Consider the following 23,408-nt stretch of genomic DNA (forward strand, 5'->3'; position numbering starts at 1 on the left):
TTTTGGAACCATTGAGTTATGAATATTATTCAATGGATTGCAACCAATCATAGCCCAAGTTTGATTCCATAACTGCATAGCAATTAATTATGGCTAGCATTATTTATAGAAATAGAGGCATATTATAAGCGCATAATTTAATGGTCGTAGATAAATAAAATTGTGCTACAATTAATAAACAAAATACTTTGTTTTGAGGTCATTTTTAATGGGATGGACGTATACATTGGGGGCAAGTTTTTGTAAGATTTTAGGTCATGTTTAATTGTATTGTTTATTCTACGTGGTAGGTAGTTCATTCCAACTATTAGACGAATGACGAAGTTTACAAGTTAAAGTAGCATTCTCATATTTAAGGGCTTTTAAATCCATTACATCTCTGCTCCCACTGCTCTTCCTGGGCTAATAGAATTAAAATATTGCAGAGAAGAAAAGTTTCTAAAAATGCATGGGTAAAATATTCTACCTTATAAGGAAATGGTAGCCGCCTAGCATTCCTGCATATTGCAATATAATCCGCTGGCAAACATATCTTTGTTCTTCGTAAAACGCGTTCAATACAGGAGTGCATCGAATCTGCCTCCAGTTAGGTATGTCCCTCCTGGAGATACTTTTGGATTATGGTGACTTCGTTGATGCTAGCAAAGTGAAAAAGTGCATTAGAAAGAATACTATTTCTATTTTGCCCGGTACATCCGTCGTTATAAAGAATGATCTTTTGCCCAGATTGCTTAACATTTGGAATCACCTTCTCTTATAGAAAATAAATTAGGAGCGATGTAAATTCCTGCGCAGTTGTTTGCCCTTCACTTTCATTCCAAAGTAAACAATAACCTTTCTTGGTTTGAAGATCGTAAATGGTAAAATTGTGTACAATAAGTTTTGTCTTATAGTACATGGCGGAAACGTTTGTCTTTGGACTTAACAAAACTGATTGAAGATCCATAGTGAAGGTTATAGAATCTGCTGCTACCTTATCCTTTTCTTTTTCGGACCGGGCTTCTTCTTTGAGCATTTGATGTTCTAAGTATTTTTCTTCATCAATATTCTGAGTGCGATATCCAACGCAGACGTCGTACTCGTCTTTTTTGGTCGAAATACTGATATTTTTAGTTCCTGCATGGTTGCATAAAACTTTGCATCGGACACAGGTTCAATGCCTTTTTCCAAACAATGATGATTTTTATAAAACTGGTACAGATGACTTTTCGATCTCCAAATTGGTTCTAAGTATAACCTATTGGTAGAGGCTCGACAATAATCACTTTCCATTTTAGGAAGGGCATTGAAAAATTCTTCGAGTGCTTTTATTTCTTTTTCAAACTTCTCATTCCTGGCTTCACTTTTTCTATTTATCGGTTCACCAATATTTTTAACTGTTTCTTCTTCTATGTCCTCTTTTACCCAGTTTATAATATTTCGCTCTTTTAATCCTAATGTACCAGCAAACATTTTCTTGCATACTTTAACCAGCCGGATTCCATGCTTAAGAAAATAAGCCAGAGAGTAATTCCTTCTGGACTTTTCGTGATTGCCCCTTCTTCTGTGTACAGTACTAACTTTGACTAGCCCTCTAACATACATATTCTTTTCTTCCCAAGACATTTTGTTCCAGAATTTATCAAAAACCTTCTGCCTTATTTCTGTGCCAAGAAACTTGCATTTTAGCTTTGATTTCGTATTGCTTAATTTGCAATTACATGGATCTCTTACGAATCTAGCTGTTCTCTCCACGTCATAGTTCCATTTGCCAGAATTGTCTTTCTTTTTGCCTTTGTATTCTATGCCTTTTTCTCGCATTTTCTTGTTTCTTAGTTGATCCCAGTTTTTTCTTTATCTTTTGTATTTAACGATCTCTTTTGAGTTTGTAATCCATTTTCAGTTGTGGCGTTATTTCCAACTGTTAAAGTGTCCTCTATTCCTTGCATCAAAACTTCATCTGTCGTGTCCTCAAAATCGTCTGTATGTGCAAAATGTTGTAGAGAAGACTCCACGTGATTGTCTTTCAATTCTTGTAGAACAAGATTGGTCTTAGTTTCATCGACGTCATAGTCTTCGTCTTCTTGAGGACCAAAATTGGTATTGGTTTCACCATTAGAACTACTTGAAAGTGTAAATTCCAGGATTTTCTGCCCACGTAACATTTGTGCTGAAAGAAAAACTACACTGTTAGTAGTTGTTCTTTCTTGACAGTTTTCTCAAAAAGGAAATTGTTCCGAAAACTTGAATGAAGCGGATGTATTGTGTCAATTATGCCGGAGTGGAGTGGACGAGACAAACAATATAGAAAGGAGAATCAATAAAAAAACAACTCCTAGGACAGGGTGTAGCATTTCAAAATTTCCGCTTCTGTGGAAAAAAGAAACAATCCAAATTAGTTAAATTGATAAGCTTGTAGCATAATATAACTGTATTATACTATGCTTGTAGGTAATGTTTATATACATTGGAAAAAATAGGACCACACAAAAGACATACAGACAGACACTAGTTGAGCTCGGAAAAAAACGTAGCGTGTAGATGTGCGACCGTTCATTGTTCTTCCTTTAATTCATTTCGACCAGTTTGCTGGAGTAGGATTGGTTATTAGCGAACAAAGGTGTGTATTAAATCGGATGAGAAGGCACAGTTCAGGCAATAAGAACACAAAAGTAGCTGTTACAGTATATTTTAAAGCACCTGGCATCATTACTTAAAGACACTTAACAATTTCTGGTTTCTACATTTTCCTCTACAACATTATTTACTTTTGCGACAATAAAGTAACCAACAAAGAAGGCTTTTGTTTGCAACTTTATAGCGGCCGTCTTATTACAAATTCTTGACGATAACATGCTAATAGAATATATAATCTAATCCACTATTTATATCAACATTTGCAATTCTTTGGACCAGCCAAAGATATTATATTGTTCCCTAATTTATGATTTATTCTTTTTATCAGCACTATAACTTATACCAACCAATAGTGTTGGTTATTGTGGAACAACACATTAGCACTAATAATAAAAATTACAAAGATTTACTATTTAAAATGAATACAGTTTTTTTCTCAAAGAATGATCCACATTCCCTTAAAGCGTTAATTAACATTAAATAGTCCTTCATACTTATAAGCTATACATTTCTTTAGCACAGATTCGCTAAATAAAAATGTTGCAAGTTTTCTCTGAGCGATCCAAGACTGAGCCATCTAGTTTCGACGTGTCAACTTTGGCAATCATGGCGCGGCCTTAAGAAGTGGTGGTATCAGAATATAATTTACAAGAGGCCGGTCCAATTCGTTGCCCAATTTCTTCATCGGCAATTACACTATTTACACAATTTACGGAAACATCAATAACATACTTCAATACTTAACTTACGAGTTTGGTATGGTTATAAGTGCAATATAGATTAAGAGTATTTTTTTTAATTATTGTTAAGTAATTGTAGGAACTGAAGAGAAGTAAATCACTCGTATGGAATGGTTACCTGGACTGTACATGTTAGCGTTATATATCAAAAATTGTTTGTAAACGTTTACAAATATGTACTTTTTACATTCTATCAAAATGTGAAAGATATCATGGTAGTAGACGCATGGTTAATCAATGCTGAAATTCTATATCAGTATAAGTACTTTAGCTATTGCCGAACATACACTCTAAGCAACCTACAGCGTTTTAGAATTATTTCTAATAAACATCTTGTCTTATTTACGATTACGTACATTTATATTTTGATCACTTATTTTGTCTATGTTAAACTTTGGTCAAAGAATATATATATATATATATATATATATTAATAATAATAATAATAATAATAACTTTTATTAAACCCATTCAATTTAAAAATTGTTTGGTTACGTCACATTCACAAAGGTACTAACATAAAAAAATCGTGTCTGTACATGTAGGGGCAGCCATGTACTCATCAATACTGTAAAAACAGTTCTTTAATAAAAATGTTTTGATTTGTATTTTAAACAAATTTAGTGGCAGAGATTTTAATTTGTTATTGACTTTGTTGTAAAGTGCAACATTCAATGAGTTTTTTGTTGATACGCATAGTCTACGTTTTACGGGTAAAAGTAACTTGCAGTGACGAGTGGCATAACCGTGATTGCTCGTGTCTGACACATTCTTGTTTGAATTTACTAATTTATGAATATGGATTAACGTTTGGTAAATATATATGCATGGTAGTGGCATAATTTTAAGTTTTTTAAATATATCCCTGCAAGGATCCCTAAAACCCCGGAAAGCGATGATCCTAATAGCTTTCTTTTGCATTCTGAAGACGCGCAAGGAATGAGGGGATCTGCCCCAGATAGTTATACCATAGCTAATTCTAGAATGTACAAACGCGAAGTAGCTTGATCGTAGGACATCATGATTTAAGGATTGTCTCAGTCTAATTAGCAAATACGTATTCGATGCTAGAACTGTGCAGAGTTGATCTACATGGGCCTCCCAAGATAATTCATTATCAAGTGTTATTCCCAGTAATTTTGCAGACGTTCTCCTAGCAATGGACTTGGTTGTGGTAAAATGTATATTTAGGGTTTTATCTGAATTATGTTTAAGTTTATTACATTCCAACCATTGCTGTAGTTGGGTGTTCACGTTGGCAATACAATCGGTTAGAGTGTTTATGACAGGGGAACTGCACAAGATCGTTGTATCGTCTGCGAATTGAATGCATTTACCAATGCTGATTGCGTTAGGTAGATCATTCACGTATATCAAAAATAAGGTGGGCCCCAAGACCGATCCTTGCGGAACGCCAAGTGTTATTTCCTTTAGACTTGAAGATTTGTTATTAAAGCTAACACATTGAGAACGGCCTCTTAAGTACGAATCCAATAATTTCAATGGTATTCCCCGTATACCATAATGATTCAGTTTTTCTAGGAGTATTGAGGGTGTAACGCAGTCGAAGGCTTTCGTTAAGTCATATAAGAGGGCACACGAATAATGACGATTTTCAAAAGCCTCGACTACGCCATCAACAACACTACTTACAGCTTGTGTGGTTGATAAACCTGTCCTGAAGCCAAACTGAGTTTCATTCAGCACACGGTTTTTACTTAAGAACGTAACTAAACGATTTTTGATTAAAATTTCGATAACCTTCCCAAAAATAGGAACAATGGATATTGGTCGGTAGTTGCTGACCAGGTCCTTACTGCCCTTCTTAAAAATTGGGATTACCTTGCTAATTTTAAAGCATGCGGGGAATTCACCTGTCAGAAAACAATCATTTATTAATGTGATAAGATACTTACCAATTATGTCAATGCAGTTTCTTAGAATGTTGCTATTTAATCCATATATGTCGTAGGCGTTTGATTTTGACATTTTGTTAATTGTATCACGCAATTCCTCTTCCGTTACAGGTATATATATATATATATATATATATATATATATATATATATATATATAACCTATCTGTTTTATATTAATCAGAGTGCCTGATTAGATTGCGTAAGGGACTCAGACTAACAACTTAGGAAACAGCCCTTATAATTAAGTACCTATAGTTTTGCACATTTACTACGTAGCTAGTTAGTAAAAATATCCTACAAGGATACTATCTCCATTTTATAGAAATATTCCCACGTGCATAGTGCGGCTATTGTCAGTCGGCGGCACAAAATGTGTACCTTATTGTTAAACAATCGACAAGTATTGCAGTAAAAGCTTACACGTAAAGCCAATGTCTTGCCTTAAATCTACTAACAAGCTTCGTCTCCCGAAGGTACTCGTGTTCGTCCACTGGGGTGATACATATCGCCAGTTTCTGTAACCGCACACAATTACCTAAAAGCGTAAATATCACAAGTTTACCTCTTTGAAGGTTCCCGGAGCTTTAAGTAACTGCCATATGGCATTTAACGGTATCATTAATATCGAAGCAAGTGCCAAACACCAACCAATCGATTCCGCCCAGATGGGGTAGTCGTAATCTTCGTACTTGAGCGGAACGGGAAAGATAAGTCCAAATAATATAACTCCCTAGAAACGGCACTTAGATTTGGCTTACAATGAAATAAATTGCTCACAATGAGGAACGATGGGCTGACAAATTTCCAACAGATCCTCCAGTACAGTCCCGGTTTAATACCCAGCATCGCGTCAACGTCTTGGGTGAACTTGTTGAGGCCTACGATTAAGAATGTTAGAGAACCGTTACAGTTCGGTTGGTGAACTCTTACCGTAGAACCAGGACACAGCAATAGCTTCGAATAGGGCCGAAGTTAACAGCGAGAGTCCCGCAGCGTAAGTGTCGAACAGATGAAACATGTAGATTCCGCCCTAAAAGTAAATGACGATATATATCAACACAATTTTTTAAAACAAAGCTGCAACAGCAACAGAAGTAAGGATTTGAGATGTGTACAGAATCACTAATTAAACATATACAGTATGTCCCCGAATCGTTTGCGCAAGCAGAAAAAAATTCGTTTTTGTGATTTAGACAGTCCTACATTACTTCAACCTCGGGAATCCACTGGAACAATTTTCAAATTCCATTTTAGTTTACAGTAAAGAAATTTTTCTTGATTTTGTAAACGAAATTTTACCCAAACTATAATCGGTATGCTAATGAATTATTGCGGGTCTTTGTGAAAGACACGGTAAATTTGTATCGTAAAGATATTGCTGTGTTTAATGTGCATCAGCTGATTCATTTGGCCCTTGAAACCAAACATTTGGGTTCCTTAGAAAATTAATTGTTTTGCATTTGAAAATTATCTTTACACCTTAACAAGGGACAAACTAAATTAAGTAACGACATTCAAGAAACTGAAATAATTTATACTAAGTTGCATTTTAAGAGGTGCATCGTTACAAATGCTACTGTGTTTTTAGTGTTGAAAACACTCATACGAAACTTAGTTTCGAAGTTTGTACCTATGTAACGTTTATATGAAACTCTCGAATGTTAAAAGGCTTGGGTGGTGAAGTCAGAGCAAATTTGATATGCGACAGCCACAGTTTCAAAATTTGATTTGAGCATGCTCAGTGCCAATTTTCTTATTTACGAAAGCATTTAAATGAAATTTGATACATAGGCACTTGGAATAAAAGCAAATCAAACGCCATTTGGTTTTGGGCATGCTATAGCCATACTCAGAAGCTCGTTTGCTATATTTGTTTACACATTTATTGTTCAGAAGGTCGACCCAATGAATAAGACGTATTTTTGTTTTGCATATTGTGGCGTTATACTGTTATTATTTCCATTCTCGCCGATAGTTGTATAAATTGCGAAATCTGTGAATTTTTGTATTTCATATTCATTCTTATTTTTTAAGGTAATAATCTTGTCATTATATTAAGTAATAGTGTGTTTGTTACCTTTCGATAGTTGCAAGAATTGCGAGATATGTGAATTTTTTAAGTAGTACATATTTGAAGATATTTTTAAGGAGAAAGATGGGCATCTTATGTGCACATATCTTGTATGTACGAGTGTCATTTTACCATTTGATGATAATACTTTTGTTTGCTCCCAACTTTTGCATTTATATACCTATGTAAAATCATAATTGTTTTGTAAATATTAAATGCCCGTTTGCACCGATTTGACTTAAAATTTAAGCGTCATTTAAGTGTCACTTAGTTTTACAAATTTTAAGGGGAAAATTTATTACCGCTTAACTAAACCTGTACATTGACATATGTCAAAAAATATAAAGTGTGTCGGTAATTTTCATCATTTTAATATTCTACGATGGAACTATTCTTATTAGAGGACGAGGATGACGAATTAGAAGTTCTGGAATTTATACAATTCGGTCTTCCAAGGCAAATTTATAATATTTAGAACAAAATATTTTGACACGTTAGACGAAGCGGCCTTTCGTAGACGTTTTCGGCTATCTAGGGAGTGTGTGCTACGTGTGTTGCATTTGATAGAGGATCGTTTGGAGTTTCCAAATGATAGGTCAGTATGCAGAAAAAAAGAACAAATTTATATAGAACGAAATATCACTATTGTTTTAAAATTTTCAGCAATAACTGTGTGACTCCTGTTAATCAGCTTCTGGTTTGCCTCAGACTATTTTCTACAGGAGGACACCTGCAATCAATTGCTGATTTTGGGGGCATGCACTTGTCAACCGTCTCTCGAATTATTGTTAGAGTTGCGGAAGCAATTGCATGCCATTATAATCAGTTTATAGGATTTCCAGATAGGGAAGAAGACAGAAGAAAAATTCAGTGACATTTTTTCAATGTGTCTTCTTTCCCTCGTGCGATCGGCACTATAGATTGCACCCACGTGAAAATCTCTTCTCCTGGTAAATGTCTATACCTTTCAGTTTATTGCTATTTACCATTCGAGGAATTTTAGGTGGTGAAGATCCAGAAATATTTAGAAACCGATTAACTGCCAAATGATTTGCAACGCCAATTTAAAAATTATGAATGTTGTAGCGAGGTGGCCGGGGTCTGCACACGACTCGACCATTTTTAATAATAGTCACATTCGTAACAGATTCGTAAACAATGAATTTGAGAATTGTTTATTACTAGGCAAGAACCCAGTGTGTTCCGTAGCTTTATGTTTATTAGATTTTTTAATAGGAGATAGCGGATATCCAAATAAACAATATTTATTTACACCATTGATGCGTCCAGCTACAGCCGCGGAAAACCTCTACAACGAAAGTCACATTCGGACTCGGAATGCCATAGAACGTTGCTTTGGCGTTCTTAAGAGAAGGTTTCCGATTTTGGCATATGGATGTCGTTTAAAATTAACAACAATCACAACGGTAATAGTTGCAACTTCTATTTTGCATAACATGGCAATGGAAATGGGTGACAGAGAGCCACCACCTGTACCAGATGAAGTAGATGTACACGTGTTAGACCAACTGATTCAAGATGGGCAAATATCAGATATACAAAACAGAAACAATGAACCAGAGCCTATAGGAGCAGGAAACCTCTTACGAAGAGCATTTATAGATGATTATTTTTCTAGATTGTGATGTTATTAACTTTACTATACTTAAATGAAAATAATATTTATATCAAATCAATAAACCATGTATTTACTGTCTTTAACAATTTCGCAGATAAGTAGACACTTTGCTTCTTAAATAGACCCTTCCAACTTATTTAACTGTAGCTTTTTTGTTTTTATGTCCAGTAAAAGATTCTCTTTTTGCATTTTGCAGTTTGAATAGTTCCTCATCACGCAATGACCTCTCCTTTTCATTTTGAATTCGAATATTTTGTAGTTCTATTTCTTTTTTTAAAAGTTCAAATTGTAATCGACTAACTTCGTTCTTATTATGAGCCAGATCTTCATATTTCCTTGTCAAATTTGCTGTAGCGCTTAAGGTAGGGCGTCTGCGACTCGTCCATTTATCACTATTTTCAGCCACACCAGATGTACCAACGGATTCCTTTTTTTTAATTTCATTATTTACTGGTTTCCTTTTTAATTTTTGATTCACAGGCGTTGCCAATAAATCAACTTTGAAATGGCCCCAATCGGGATCTTGAACATCTGGCACGGTAGTACTATCATTATTATCCTACAAAAAATTTAAAATAATGCATTTCAAGTAAAAGAACTTAACATGAGGGACAACTGAATAAACTATGTATTACGTGTAAAAACTTATGTTTACCTCATCCATAACTTCCAGGCTTAGAATTTCATCAGTTTCCTTAAAAAATTACAAAATCCGTTATTGACAAAAATTAGAATTAAATTACCTGTTGCACGTTTTCATCAATCTTGTCGTCATCAAACGAGTTTGGCAGTCCAAACACCGTTTTTTGTTGATGACGGACATAGTCAAATTGAATAATTGATCTTGGTCTGCATCAGGTTTATGAGGCCCGCCTCCCGTCTTTCTTATATTTGTGCGAATGTCCGCTGCCCGTTTTCGAGTTTCTTTTTTGTGGTTTTCAAAAAATTTCTTTAAACACTCTTTGTCTCTGTTGACACTTGCAGGCGCTTGGGAATTAAAATCATCTGCTATTTGAGTTCACGCTTGGTCCTTATCGTGCCATTTAACTGCATCGGTCTTTTTACATTCTAAAATATGCTTACGTTGTTCAATTAGTTGTAATATTAATAATTTTTCGTTCCGGGTAAAGTTGGGATTGCGCTTCCGTTTAAGATTTTCCATCACGAAACCGATGTTAAATGTTTTAATAAAACACTTTAAACTAAGGTAAGCTATTAATTTTCACAATTATATAACAGTACGGTTCGTAGCAGTAATGCAAAACGAAATGTGAATTGGGAAATATAATATTATCAAAAGTCAGTTAGACATTAGAAAGAAATCGCAGCAATCCTTTAGAGCAATTTAGCAGTGTTGTCAATAGTTTACTTATTAATTATTTCGCTTAATTAAGCGAATGCTGGTGCAAAGGTATTAAATTTAAACAAATCTTAAATATTAAGCGGGCTTAGTTAAACGAAACCCTTAAGCCAAACCGGTGCAAACGAGCATTAAAGGAATACATTTAAGTGGTTAAAAAAAGGACTGTTCACATTTTTCAGTTAATTTTATTTGAGGCCTCATTTTAGTTTCGAACTCTACTGTAGGTACTATATTGCACCTTATATGTAGATTAGATTACAAAGGCAATTCATAATTATGCTGCCCCAATTATATCTCAATGTTCCAAGTGTCCCATAGTGTTGAAGTATAGATCAGGTAAATTTTCAATTGCTTGTTTTAGTAATTGTTTTTAGGTTATTATCAAAAGGTGAAGGACAAAATGAACTTGGAAAATGCCTCAAGTGTATCCTCCGACAGTGATGTTTCAATTCGGCGGGACCCCAAGCCAACCTCACAATTGGATGATAGAATAGAAACAAATCACACCCCTAGACAATTAGCTCTTTGTGAGTATTTCTAACAAAGTACTTTGAGCATCTCTATCAGGAACACAAGGTGCGTATTCATCTGAGCACGAACAGGAACGAGGCGTGCCGAGACACCAAACGAGGCAGCGATCCACTTGTGCGGCAGTAAATCCGTTGAAATGGCGGACCGAGACTGTTTGATGGCGGCCCGTGCAGCATTTATTGTAATAGCTGGGAAAAGAAAAGGAAAAAGAAACGCTGGTGGATGACATCCTTATACCGAAATAGATTGACCACCAGAGGTCACCCATTTTTAAACAGCATGGTGGAAGAAGGAAATGGCCATTTTCGCAACTTTACCAGAATGTCTCCTGCAGACTTTAAATATGTATTGGAATCAATTCGTGCTGATATTTCTCGAAATGACACGAAATTTCGCAAAGCTGTGACCCCAAAAGAAAGGTTGGCTATAACACTCAGATATTTAGCAACTGGTGATTCATACACCAGTTTGTCTTATTACCTTTTCCCGTTCCTCTGCTTTTTGTCATACGCGTTTGTTCCCTCCGCCTTGAACCCCTCAAACTTTTTTTAAGTTAAGACGTCTTCTTCAAAAATATCACCTATTTGCCTCCAATCCTTTTTGTTATTGATGTTGTAATACAACTTGTCACGTTTTTTCCATAGGACAGACCTTTTTTCATATTCTTTTATGAAACACAATGTTTTATCATTGTCCCAACTCAAATCAAATAATAAAAAAAACGCAAGGGTCGCGAGGGGAGGCAACTGAAACCAAAAACCGTCCACACTACATCGAATTTTTCTTTGATGTACCGACTCGGATCGGATGGCGTTCGAGCTGCATCGGATCGCGCATCGCACAACAAGATTTCTGTTTGCCGCGCCTCGATAACAAGTCCACACTTGGTATGTTCGTTCGGCCTCGGCTTGCCTGGTTCCTAGTGAATACGCCGCCTACTAGATGCGCAGTAAACAGTGGAGGATACTGGTGGGGATTTCCTCATTACGTTGAAAGTACTATGCGATCGAAAATGAGTTGCTGTCGAGTGACCTTTGGAATGTTTGTTTACATGAGAAATCGTACTTAACTTGAACTTCCAAAGGCGACTCGACAGCAACTCATTTTTGATGGCCCGTTATTATTATCCTTCACCGGATTATCAAAATAACATCTAATTATGACAAAATAATTGATAATTGATAAGAAATGGGCAGAATTCCCTCGTTTACTGCTTAATTAATCTACTTAGTAGTAAGTCTGTGTATTAATAAAATTTGCCAAGTTGTTTTAAGGCAGTCGTCGCGCGTAGAGATTATCTTTCTCTTTCCGAATGCTTTCCTACTCGCTAGCTTTGCGCGTCGAGTGAAATTCCAAAGTATGACCTCAGAACCAAGTACGTCGAGAATGTTTGGACAGGCGGGTTTGGTGCGCGTTAATAGCAATGCAATAATGGGTAAGTTCCTAGGTGTATTAATACAATTTTGTATCATCTTGATAAATATTTTGCAAGGTATTTTAAAGACACCAGAGCAAATGAAAAAAGTATCCGCCACGTTTTACATTTTGCTCAATTACAGCATGAAGAGAACAGAGTGAATTTTGTGCTATAACAATCTCAAAAATCAAATTGTAAAAGAAAAAAATTTATTTGATTGAAGAAGGAACTTTTTAATGTTGTTACGATTGTTACGGTATAAAATATCAGTTTAATTTTAAGATTCATGTACAAAATAATGTGCAGAAATCATTACTAAAAACACTGTAGAAGAAGCTATGTGTTAATTACTAACCCAATCGTGTTGTTACATTCATTTTACCTGTTTTTCCTTAAGGTATATGTTATATAGTAATTCTAAAATTGGCTAAGCCGAGCCGATTTAGAAATTCAAATTGAAATTTAGCTACATTTAGTACGCCTCATTTTCGAAAGGAATCAAATTTCTTAAAACAAGATTAAGATAATGCAAATTCATAGAATGTCAAAAGAATGAAAATAGAATTAAATCACGATCCATTTTAATTTTTAAATAAGGTAAGGAATTTAATTTTTGAATAATACTTACCGGCGTTAGGTTCACCAAGGCAACGCAAAACGACACCACAATTACTCCGAGCGTGAATGCTTCCCTTGAAAATCGAATTTCCTTAAAGAAACCCGAAAATTCGTCCATAACGCCGGTAATAACGCACTCAAGACCTCCCATCTAAAATTAAATTAATACACCATGTGCGTTGTAGGTGGCGTTTTCATACCCCCGAATCCAGTCCAAGCATGATTAGCATAAAGAAGAATAACATCGACCAAATATTCGAACCGGGTAGTGTCGCCACTGCTTCGGGGTACACTTGGAAAACTAATCCGGGACCTGTACAAAAGAGGTGTTATAAAATTCGGCGATTTTCCTCTGCAATTTTACCGTCAGTTGCAACTTCGTCTATATCGACACCTTGTTTGTAAGACATGTAGCCTAGATACGTAAATATGACGAATCCCGAAAAGAAACTCGTAAACGAATTCACTATACTGGTAACCAGGCAGTCGCTGAAAATTGCAGGTGAGTATCTTTTATGCAACAAGTTCACTTACCGATAGCAGTTGTTGTGGAAGGTATTGTAGCTTGCGTACGATAAGTGAACACCGAATCCGGCACCGACAGAAAAGAATATTTGAACGGCGGCATCCACCCAAACCTGAAATGATCTGAGGTTTAAATCAAATCTACTATTGAATGTCGTACGACACTGAGATACCTACCTGAGTTTCTTTGAGTTTGGATAATTTAGGCTGCAAATAATACGAAATACCCTTTCCAGATCCTGGTAACATGAGTCCCCTTATTAATAATAGTGTTAATACCACATACGGCATAGTGGCTGTCACCCATACGACTTTCCCTGAAATACTCCATCAAGACTTCGTAAACGTAATGGAAGCCTGAAGCTCACCTGACGATTTGACTCCTTTGAATAACGAAATGTACAGCGTTGTGTAGACTATGAATAGACAAATGACTAACTCCCACTTAGGATAACCCAAATCGTGTAAACCCTCGCTTGTTTGCATTTCCAGCACGGATCGACTAAAAAGTGTTTGATTATTTAACATTAGGTATTAGTAAAATGAATATAAAATATAGGATATACTACTATACTTTGGCTTACTTATATAATACATAAGATGCTCGTGGCTCACGTGAACAATTACCATAGAGCTCATATCTATTTCTTTCGCATGCTTCGTTTAGAAATTGTGTAGTAAGACATGACACTATTCAACGACCCAGTGACGTTTTTTAAAGGCAACGCCCTGTATATCTTAACGTCAATTGTTTCTTAAACTGTGTCCTGATTTCATCTTACATATTTTTTAAAATTTTAGCCGTGTAAACGTTATGTTTTTTACTGTTTTTAAATAATACGCCATGGATTCATGGAGATTTTGTATCGTTTATTGTATCCATGGTAATTAAGACAGCTGATACCAACCAATAAAAATTTCTGACAGTCATTTCAAAATTTTGAAAAATATGATATAATATAATATCTAATTATACAAAAAAATATAGGCTGTGATACATAAATCTAATCAGAAAAAACAAGCAAAAATTGACGTTAAAATATACCGGGTGTTGCAATTAAAAAATATCAACTTTGAGCCAAATCTCAAAAACAGTAGTCCAACATTTTTTTTACGTAAAAATATCTAAAGTACGCAGTTTTTACCAATTACAAATTTACCAATAGCGATTAATGGAAAAGCACGTGAGATATTCATCACGGTGCCTAGACAACTTACCTAAAAAATTCAGAAGCCGGTGTATGACGATTTGTCGGCGTGGAATTATTAAAATGCGGTGCTGTACGTGTAATATTTTCGAAACCATCGTCGATAGTCATAGACTCCCAACAGAGCTTCGTGTTCCACGTGTTATTGCAATGCAACCATGGTAATTGCGAACGTACACTGGACGCTAGGAAGTACACCGACCATGCTATTGATAAAAAACACGGTTACTTTCCCAAACTGACACAGAAGTATCTTTACCTATTATAACGTTGTAGTAAAAGGATACAAAAAATGCGACTAGGACGGCACAGAAACCTACCCCTAAAAGCAAAATAGTGGGTTAGTGCAGGCAACACAAGAAACACAATACCTTTGAAAAGAGGGCATATCTTCCAAACACTTATAGGACCTAATCTATTAAATTGGCCAAGAACCAATTCCATATAGAATAATGGCAGTGCTCCAAATACTAACATTAATAGGTACGGGATAAGAAACGCCCCTGAAATTGCGACAGGAAAACATACATTGATAATTCACCAGCACCAACTTACCTCCCCCGTTTTTGTAACATAAGTACGGAAATCGCCAAACGTTCGCTAAGTCTACGGCAAAACCAATTATTGATAATAGGAAATCGGCGTTTGAAGCCCATGTTTCGCGTTGATCTTCAACCTCGCATGAAGAATCGGGATCGCCCTCGGCTTGGCTGGAAGTTGTTGAAAGGATTAAGGACTCGAATCCTTTTTCGTCTTCTTCAATTTGAACGTGCAGGTCTTCTATAAAAAAAATGGATGTTTTACTAGATTTTGTGAAATCAGCTTCTCATGTCGTTAACCACTTGTGATCTTACGAAAATTTCAAATGTAACTTTGTGCATGCATCCGAAGCCTACATAAACTACGTAGGCATCAATGCATATAATCACATTCAAGAATTGATACAGTCACTCGATAGGTACCTATTCCGATTCAGAGATGCTTACTTTTTCTAAGTGGGCAACTAATTATCACTGTTGATGCAGCATTCGTGTGTGGCTTGTGCTTCGTGCTCCCTGAAACAATAGGAAATAATTACTTATTTATTCTTATTCTTTTCAACTGAAACCAAAATGTTAAACTGTTTTGGCAAACTTTTCAACGTATCTACCCCTTATTACTATGACTTGCCGATAGTTCTTGAATTTGGTCAAAACTTGGTATTATAGTATGTGTAACGATAAGATTGATAGTGAGATGACGCCTTCATTTGTCTCATAGGAATAAGTGTTTTTATTACTCCTAATATTGAATATTAGTTTTTTTTCATTAACACACGTAAAGATAGGCAACTCAAATTGCACCTAAAACTCCTAAGGCGATATCTCATTACTTGAAATGGAAAACAAAAGAAAGTACCTGGCATTATCCCGCACATTTTTACCCCGTTACCCCGGAACATCATTTTATTTGTTGAGAATCGTTATGAGATTCAGTAATCTTTATTCGATCATTGTCGGGGTAGGGAGATTTTAATTAGACGTTTGATTTGCTAAGAGTTTGAGTTCATTTTAATCAATAATTTTGAAAATCTCTCATTTTTATATTTTTGGGGAAACAATTATTTTTGGAGATAATTTTACATGACATTAATTGGAATACACCAGTCAATTCGAATTGTTACTTTCTTTACATTTTCCTAGTTTTTATACAGGGAGAGATAAGTTTAATAAACTGGGTGGCGCTCAACTAATGGTAAGTTGTGAAGAAGTGCCGTAGATTATATGCCCCAAACCAATCAACGGCTGTGGAAGATCTCAAGCCTCTAGATTTTACAATTCTAGCTAGCTGACCGTTTATGGGGCGGGTTTGAGGCAAAGCAGCGCCAGCCTATTCCTACTGTACTAGAGTATGCGAACACAGAATTTTCAATTTGCAAAAACGCATATCCGATTGATACTATTGTGTCAACAACGTCATGAACACATTACTTCGGTCTAAACACCAAAAATAATGACGGGCAATCCTGTATATGACAATATTTCAATTCATTAAGTGTACATCTAGGGAATTATTTACGAACAAGCAGAAAATTGGTTTAATGTATTTAAATTTGTTATCTCAATCTATTTTCCGTTTTATAATTTTATAATTGCGTAATATTTTCTTGTTTAAATTTTAACGCTTTTGTAAATTATTTATTTAGATTTACCTATTCAATTGTAAAACATGAAATTGCCTGTTTTGAATATTTATTTTATTTTGCCTTTATTTTTGAGTGGGCGGGGTTTCAACCAAGGCTGCTCTACCAAACCAACCCTATACATTTACAAATATCCATGCCCGAACCTGGATTTAACTGCACTACGCCACCGGCCATTTAATGTTGGGAGATCTGGTCGTTTGCGATAAGGAGTTTTTATCGGACGAAATTTAATTAACGCACGCGTTCTTATCGCTGTTAAGAGATAAGGCGTATCGTGGAATTGCACGTTTCTTGTCGGCGTAACTGGGGACGCGTTCCTTCGAAGTTGGGTTTATCAAGCCCGTTGTAACTGGCGATTTATTTGAAATTTTTGTTGATAGTGGAAGTGGCATTCCCTTAAAAACCTGCAATCAACGTAAAAGCGAGGCTGTTGCGAGTACGCGGCTGATTAAAGATTGTGTAAATTTGTTTACGCAAAATCTGTGGCAATCTGCCCGTAGTTATTGTATAAAAGACGCAGTTCATCTGCTGCGAAATAGAGTGTGCAGAAGATTAAGCCATCTTAATGAAAGATTTAAGTTATCGTCAAGTGAACTAGTAAATATTATTAAAATATTATTATTATTATTATTAAAAGTTTTAAAAACGGTTTGTCCCTTTTTAGAAAAGGTTAGTTCGGGTGGGGGGGGGGGGGCATACACACGTTCTACCCTTCATAGTATTCTAATTAAAGGTCTCACCGAAATAAAGTGATTTGTACAAACTATAACTTTCTTGCGAGACTCATTTCTGAGGTCAGTAGGTAGCCGCGGCGAAGAGGGAGGGAGTAGAAATTAATTTTATCTTTCTTGGTATTCCAATTAAAGGGCTCAACAGAAACTGTTTTCTACCAACCACCACCCTACGTTTTGACTCCTTATCAAAAGAAGAGATTTGGGGGGGGGGGGCTAGTTTTATCCTTCATGGTACTTTAATGAAAAGTCTCAACGAAGGAATTTCGACCAACCATAGCCTCCTCCTCGACTCCTTATCGCAATCGGATATACATCATTCCTTATATCTGAATAACAGATTGTCGGAGGATGGTATTCACAAAGGGCGATTGCGACGTCTGGAAAAATATATCTATTGGTGCTGTAAAAACTTTATCTCGAAAACGCTTTGTCGGGGGAAAGTACCCACAAAGGTAAAATGAATCGTCTGAACGAACCATATCTATTGGTGGAGTATCCCTATTAATCATCTAACAAGAATGAAAACATCGATAAATTTAGCACGCTACTACCTTATAACGCAACCATTTACTAAGCTATTTCGGTTTTAAAATATGCACTTGTTTAAATTTTTATTAAATTTATTCAATTAATTGTTTTTTTTTCGAACCCTTTGTGCGACCCGGATGGTCTTCGTGTCAGATTTTTCTATTCGTGCTCAACATTTATTTCAAAAGTTGTGTAATAAATTCTTAGGAATTTTTGGAAGGTGATCGACGCCACCGAGTCTCTCACATTGAAAAAATTTAAGTCAATATTAGTTTTTTTCTTTTAGCAGATGCCGATTTTCCATTTTTTTTCTTTTTTTTTCTTCAGCCTGTCTTTTTAAGATTTTTCCTATCTTTCAGAAATTTTCAATAACTGGCCGAAGATATTGCAGATGTGCATGTGGCTATTCTTTACTTGCTCTTTTGGTTGATAGAATTGGACCTTCGTTCAGAACGTCATCTGTTAATAATACTGCTGCGTTGTTTTGATCAACCGGGGCGATCAAAAATGTAAATACTTCTCATGTTCACCCTGTAGGTATATTAAATTTGTTTTGGGTGGTGTTGGGAAAAGTTGGGGTTTAGTTTTACATTTAATGTGTTTGTAATTGTTTTAAAAAAGTTCACATGTATTTTTGAACCCCGTAAATTTTGAGTCTCTTGAATTTGAGCAAGCCGGATGGATATTTGCCAAATGCAAATTTAAATTGTGAATGGGGAAGTAGAGAAAATGCGCCTTCTCAAACTTCCGTCAAATACCACAATATGAACATTTCTAGTGTTAAAAATTAAAGTTAAAGAAGGTGGCAGAATATGACTTCTAATAATCGGCGATGTTATTATAAGGTTAATTGAGTTACACAATATAAACGATTCTGTTTTCAATTTGTCATATCCACTATTCCGTTTATTGAGAAATGATGTCATGCGTAACAACAAATTAACTTATTACCGTTTTAGTAAAATGAAGGCGCCATTGTTTCTTACGCATCAATAATTGAACACAATTGCAAAAAATGTTTATATTTCAAGTGATTTATGTGGTCAGCTCAACAGGTGTCAATTGAAGATAGTCCGTCACGCTACAAATGGGAATAATTGTAGTACATGCATTCCTGACTTAATGAAGATAATTGGTTCGCTAGATCTCAATAAATTGTTAATTGGCATAATTATAGTGAAACGTTGCGCAGAATTTAAGAGGGTAGCGAACTATACAGGTTTCTTCACGTAACATGCCACATTCGTTGAAGTTGAAGTATACAAATCCGAACAAAATTTGTATTGTTTTTCTAGTAACAAAAAGCCCGATGAAGCTCAGCGTAATTCTTAATAAGTATATAGGGCATAGGACTGGAAGCGATATAATCGTTCGATTTTCGTAATTAATGATGGAAAAGTTGCATGTCTTTATTCAATCGTCGTCGCAGAAAAGAAAAGCAGATTACGCACAACGCACAGAAGACGCAATTTATTTCAGATTTTACTCTTGGCCAATTCAATTCGAAATGCAAATGAATCTCCATAAATTTGGAGGTTATTCGCAAGACTCTATTTTACCTCCACTTGAGATCACAAACTTTCGGACATTCATAATACTCAATGTAATTAAATTATGACGTTAATATCTGTTTATCGTAACAACCTTCTGAATATTACGAGCAAGCCTGATTATAAAAATTGAATAAGTCTAACGTTTTCTGCAGTTTAACTTTATTATTTTTCGAACGGAGAGTAGACAATACACCTTAGTCCACGGTATAAATGTCCTATAGAGAACTGATAATAATTATAAAAGTCTGAAAAGAAAATCCTTTTGAAGGGAAGTTGATAATTAAGAAATTCTTCCAGTTTGGCCTATTGATTAAATAAAATTCCAGAAATTCTCAGTTGGTAGGTCGAGGTTTTTTTATACATTTGTATGAGTATTGAGCTTTTAATTATTTGTTGTGCTATAAATTGAACGTACTAACTACGTATGATTAAGGGAAGGACCATGTTGGTGTTTTTAGGTAACTGTTTAACAAACTTACGTTATAAATAGGTACATTTCTGAGATCCGTGAACTTTCCATTACAAGTACGCGCAGAAAAATTTGAACTGTCTAACGCGCAAATTTCTAATTGTAGAGCGCTTCCCTTATCACAAAGGTATTAGATAATAGAATATCATGAAGGCATTCATTGTAAAACTTGTGCCCGTAGAAATTATCCAATTAACGACTTCATTAATTATAACAAGATGGCAGCACCTTTAGAAGAAAAAAGTTGATTTTGGTTTGTCTTCCATATGTAGTAGGCCATGGACTAAACAAAGCAATAGCATGATTCAATTCCCCCAGAAATAGAGAATTTGTTCCCATTTAACTGACAATGTAACTATGAGGCTTTCCGAGATCCTAATGCGGTGCACTACAAATAATCCACCCTGTATACTGTATGTAAAAAAATTGGTTGTATAAATGATGCTGATGGGAACTTGTAACGGGAGCCTGGTGCAGAGCCGACGATTATGTGTTTTGAAGTTTTTTAGTTTACATTTTTTTCTTCTTTGGTAGTTTCTGATCTATTAAAGGGTAGGACATACTAAATTAAAGGGTGTTTTTATTTTATTTTTGACACGTTTTAAATTATTGTGACACTTGTATCATGAAACGTCCAGTCAAGAAATTTCCGAGAACTACAAAAGATCTCGTTTGCGTGATTCTACCCACATTACACGACCCACTTACATTTCAATATTGTTCCTGTCTAACTGCAAATATTAACGAAACGTTTTGGACATTCTTGCTTCGATATTTTTGATTTTACTTCTGCTACTTGTGTCGCTACGAAGAATATACCTTCCGAGACCCGATGTTGTGTACGATCCTTTTGTTATTCCAAAGATTCAATCATGTTAGTTTGATTACATTGTATCCTTCAGATTAGCGTGCTATACGAAGATATTAGTTACCTTTTCTTTGTACAGGGTGTAAATCGAAAAGTGGAACATAGGCGTTTAACATGGGAAATTACTTTTTCTTTGCGCAAACGTTTCCTTTTTACGCAAAAATACTTCAAATAAAAGTTATAGAGATATAAATTCTGCATCTAAATCATGTGAAACGATTATTCTACCTCTTCTTGTACGCGAAAAAATTAATTATAAAGATTCTGTTTTCACGAGTTTTTAGTCTCAAGTAGCCATGGACTATGTTTTTCTTTTATCATAGTCCATGGCTACTTAGACTAAAAACTCGTGAAAACTTAATCTTTATAATTAATTTTTTCTATTTCGGTGTCACAATGATGATTTTGTACAACTGTTTTCGGCCGAAAACAGTTGTACAAAGACAGTGATTATAGTCGTTTTTTTTTGGTAACTCATCTCTTAAATTGGCAGTTACTAGTTAGTACAAGTAGGTACTTCGTTGGGTACGTCCATGTTTGAACTTCAAAATGTCAGTCTTACTAAGCTGCCAACCTAAAACTTAACGGCATAAAAAGTGTTCCCAACATAAAACCTGTTAGTTCTAATGTTCCCTATAGTTTCTGATAATGATTTTTTTAATTAAATTAAAGCACCGAAATAGAAAAAATAGTATGAAAAACGCGTGTTACAATGCTTTATTGTAATACTCCTATCTTGCGGACACTCGTGGCTACGCTTCGCGGCGCCACTCGTGCCACAAGATAGTCGTATTACAATAGGTCGCATTGTAACACTTGTCTTTCAATATACTATTTTCGCGTACAAGAAGAGGTAGAATAGGTAATCGTTTCACATGATTTAGATGCAGAATTTATATCTCTATAACTTTTATTTGAAGTATTTTTGCGTAAAATAATTACGAAACGTTTGCGCAAAGAAAAAGTAATTTCCCATGTTAAACGCCTATGTTCCACTTTTCGATTTACACCCTGTACATTAGTTCTTGAAATTACCAAGCGTTCTTGTTGTATGGAAATTTAATTATTTGTGGATCGTAAAGTAGTTTTCTTAAAGTTAACGTCACGTTTATGCTTTTACATATATCCGATTTGTACGGACAATTCGTTGTTGATCAAAATTTTGCTTTTCCTAGTGTAAGGTCATTCGAATCATTGATTCTTCTTAAGTATTAATTACGGTTTTAGTATACGATTTACCCTAGTGTCAGACCTTAGACATTGCTATCGTAATATTTATGTGCCGCACTATTCACTATCCTCTTTGTTTGTTTGTTTATGTTTTTATTTGTTACAGATAAAGCAGAAAAGGAACGTGCGTTCAACTATGATATTTTCTATTGAGGCTGAGTGACGGTCTACATTCTTGAGCTCCATGTACTTTCTCCGAGGCCAAGTTATCAAGAATGGTGCACTGCCCTTTTCTAAAATGGGCCCCCACAAAGTTTTTCTGTTCCTTTAGGTGTAGAGGCGGTGGATTTTGACAAAAGGTTCTGTTTAGATCTAAAGTATTTTGTCGTTTTGAAAAAGAATGTATGGTCACTTTGATGTATAGTGTTAAGCGAACTAGAAAAGCGATTTCGGCGGCACCGGCTAGCTGCGAGGATGTGTAGACACATTCAGAGACGGGTAACGAAATAAGGGATCACAGTGGGCTCGGTCGCGGCGTTTGCTTTGGTTCCGTTTCTGTTTCTAACTGGGCGACTACATGTAGGAAATTAAAGAGAGAAAAGAGAGATTTCCAGCGTAACTTCGATCGCAATAGCGTGCGAGTTTTCCGTTCAAGTTTTACGATCGCCCAAGTTCAATCGCACGATTTTTAATAGAAATCACCGCAATCAAAGAGTAGTAGAATATGTAACGTTATTTTACCGTTCGATATTCAGGATTGAAATCCTTAAGTAACTATTCGATTCCTGCTCTTATGCTTTAATGTATAGGTATTCAATACTCTTACGCCGTCGAGGTATTTATTATCTTAGTATAGTTCTTTAATTCTATATCTAAAGACAACGAAAATGATGCCATTACATAAGAACAAAGGTAACCATTTGGATTTGTCAAATTTTAGACCAATTTCAATAGTTCCAATATTTGGCAAAATCCTAGAGCTGATCTTACAGACCCAAATATGCACGCACGTCGAAAATGAAAGGATACTCACAAATTCCCAGTACGGTTTTAGAAAAAATAGATCTACCATTCAAGCAATCTTACAACTACAAGATTTCGTCTGCACTGCTTTCGAAAATCACGATCTGGTATCGGCCCAATTCTACGACTTAACAAAGGCGTTCGACTCCGTATCGCATGCTATACTCATAGAGAAATGCAAATGGTATGGTTTAAGCATGATCCAATCATACTTGCAAAATCGTCAGCAAA

At 35.5% G+C, this 23,408-nt stretch overlaps 1 protein-coding gene and 1 long non-coding RNA gene across 2 annotated transcripts; both read right to left on the bottom strand.

The window, feature by feature from the left end:
- Positions 1-5,448: 5,448 nt before the first annotated feature.
- LOC116159322 (sodium-dependent noradrenaline transporter-like) lies at positions 5,449-15,712 on the bottom strand (the record flags this gene model as incomplete). Its single annotated transcript, XM_031472279.1, has 15 exons — positions 5,449-5,790; positions 5,838-6,005; positions 6,053-6,153; positions 6,206-6,305; positions 12,925-13,065; positions 13,115-13,227; positions 13,279-13,403; positions 13,449-13,552; positions 13,617-13,756; positions 13,808-13,941; positions 14,658-14,853; positions 14,907-14,969; positions 15,019-15,150; positions 15,203-15,427; positions 15,634-15,712. Coding segments are annotated over 15 exons (1,920 nt in total), but the record flags the coding sequence as incomplete, so codon positions are not given.
- LOC116159333 lies at positions 9,436-9,857 on the bottom strand. Its single transcript, XR_004142962.1, has 3 exons — positions 9,729-9,857; positions 9,641-9,679; positions 9,436-9,544 (listed from the first exon to the last, which is right to left on the bottom strand). It is a non-coding gene; the product is annotated as an uncharacterized LOC116159333 (long non-coding RNA).
- Positions 15,713-23,408: the final 7,696 nt, after the last annotated feature.

Source organism: Photinus pyralis, unplaced genomic scaffold (assembly GCF_008802855.1).
Source record: "Photinus pyralis isolate 1611_PpyrPB1 unplaced genomic scaffold, Ppyr1.3 Ppyr1.4_LG1, whole genome shotgun sequence".
NCBI lineage: Eukaryota > Metazoa > Arthropoda > Insecta > Coleoptera > Lampyridae > Photinus > Photinus pyralis.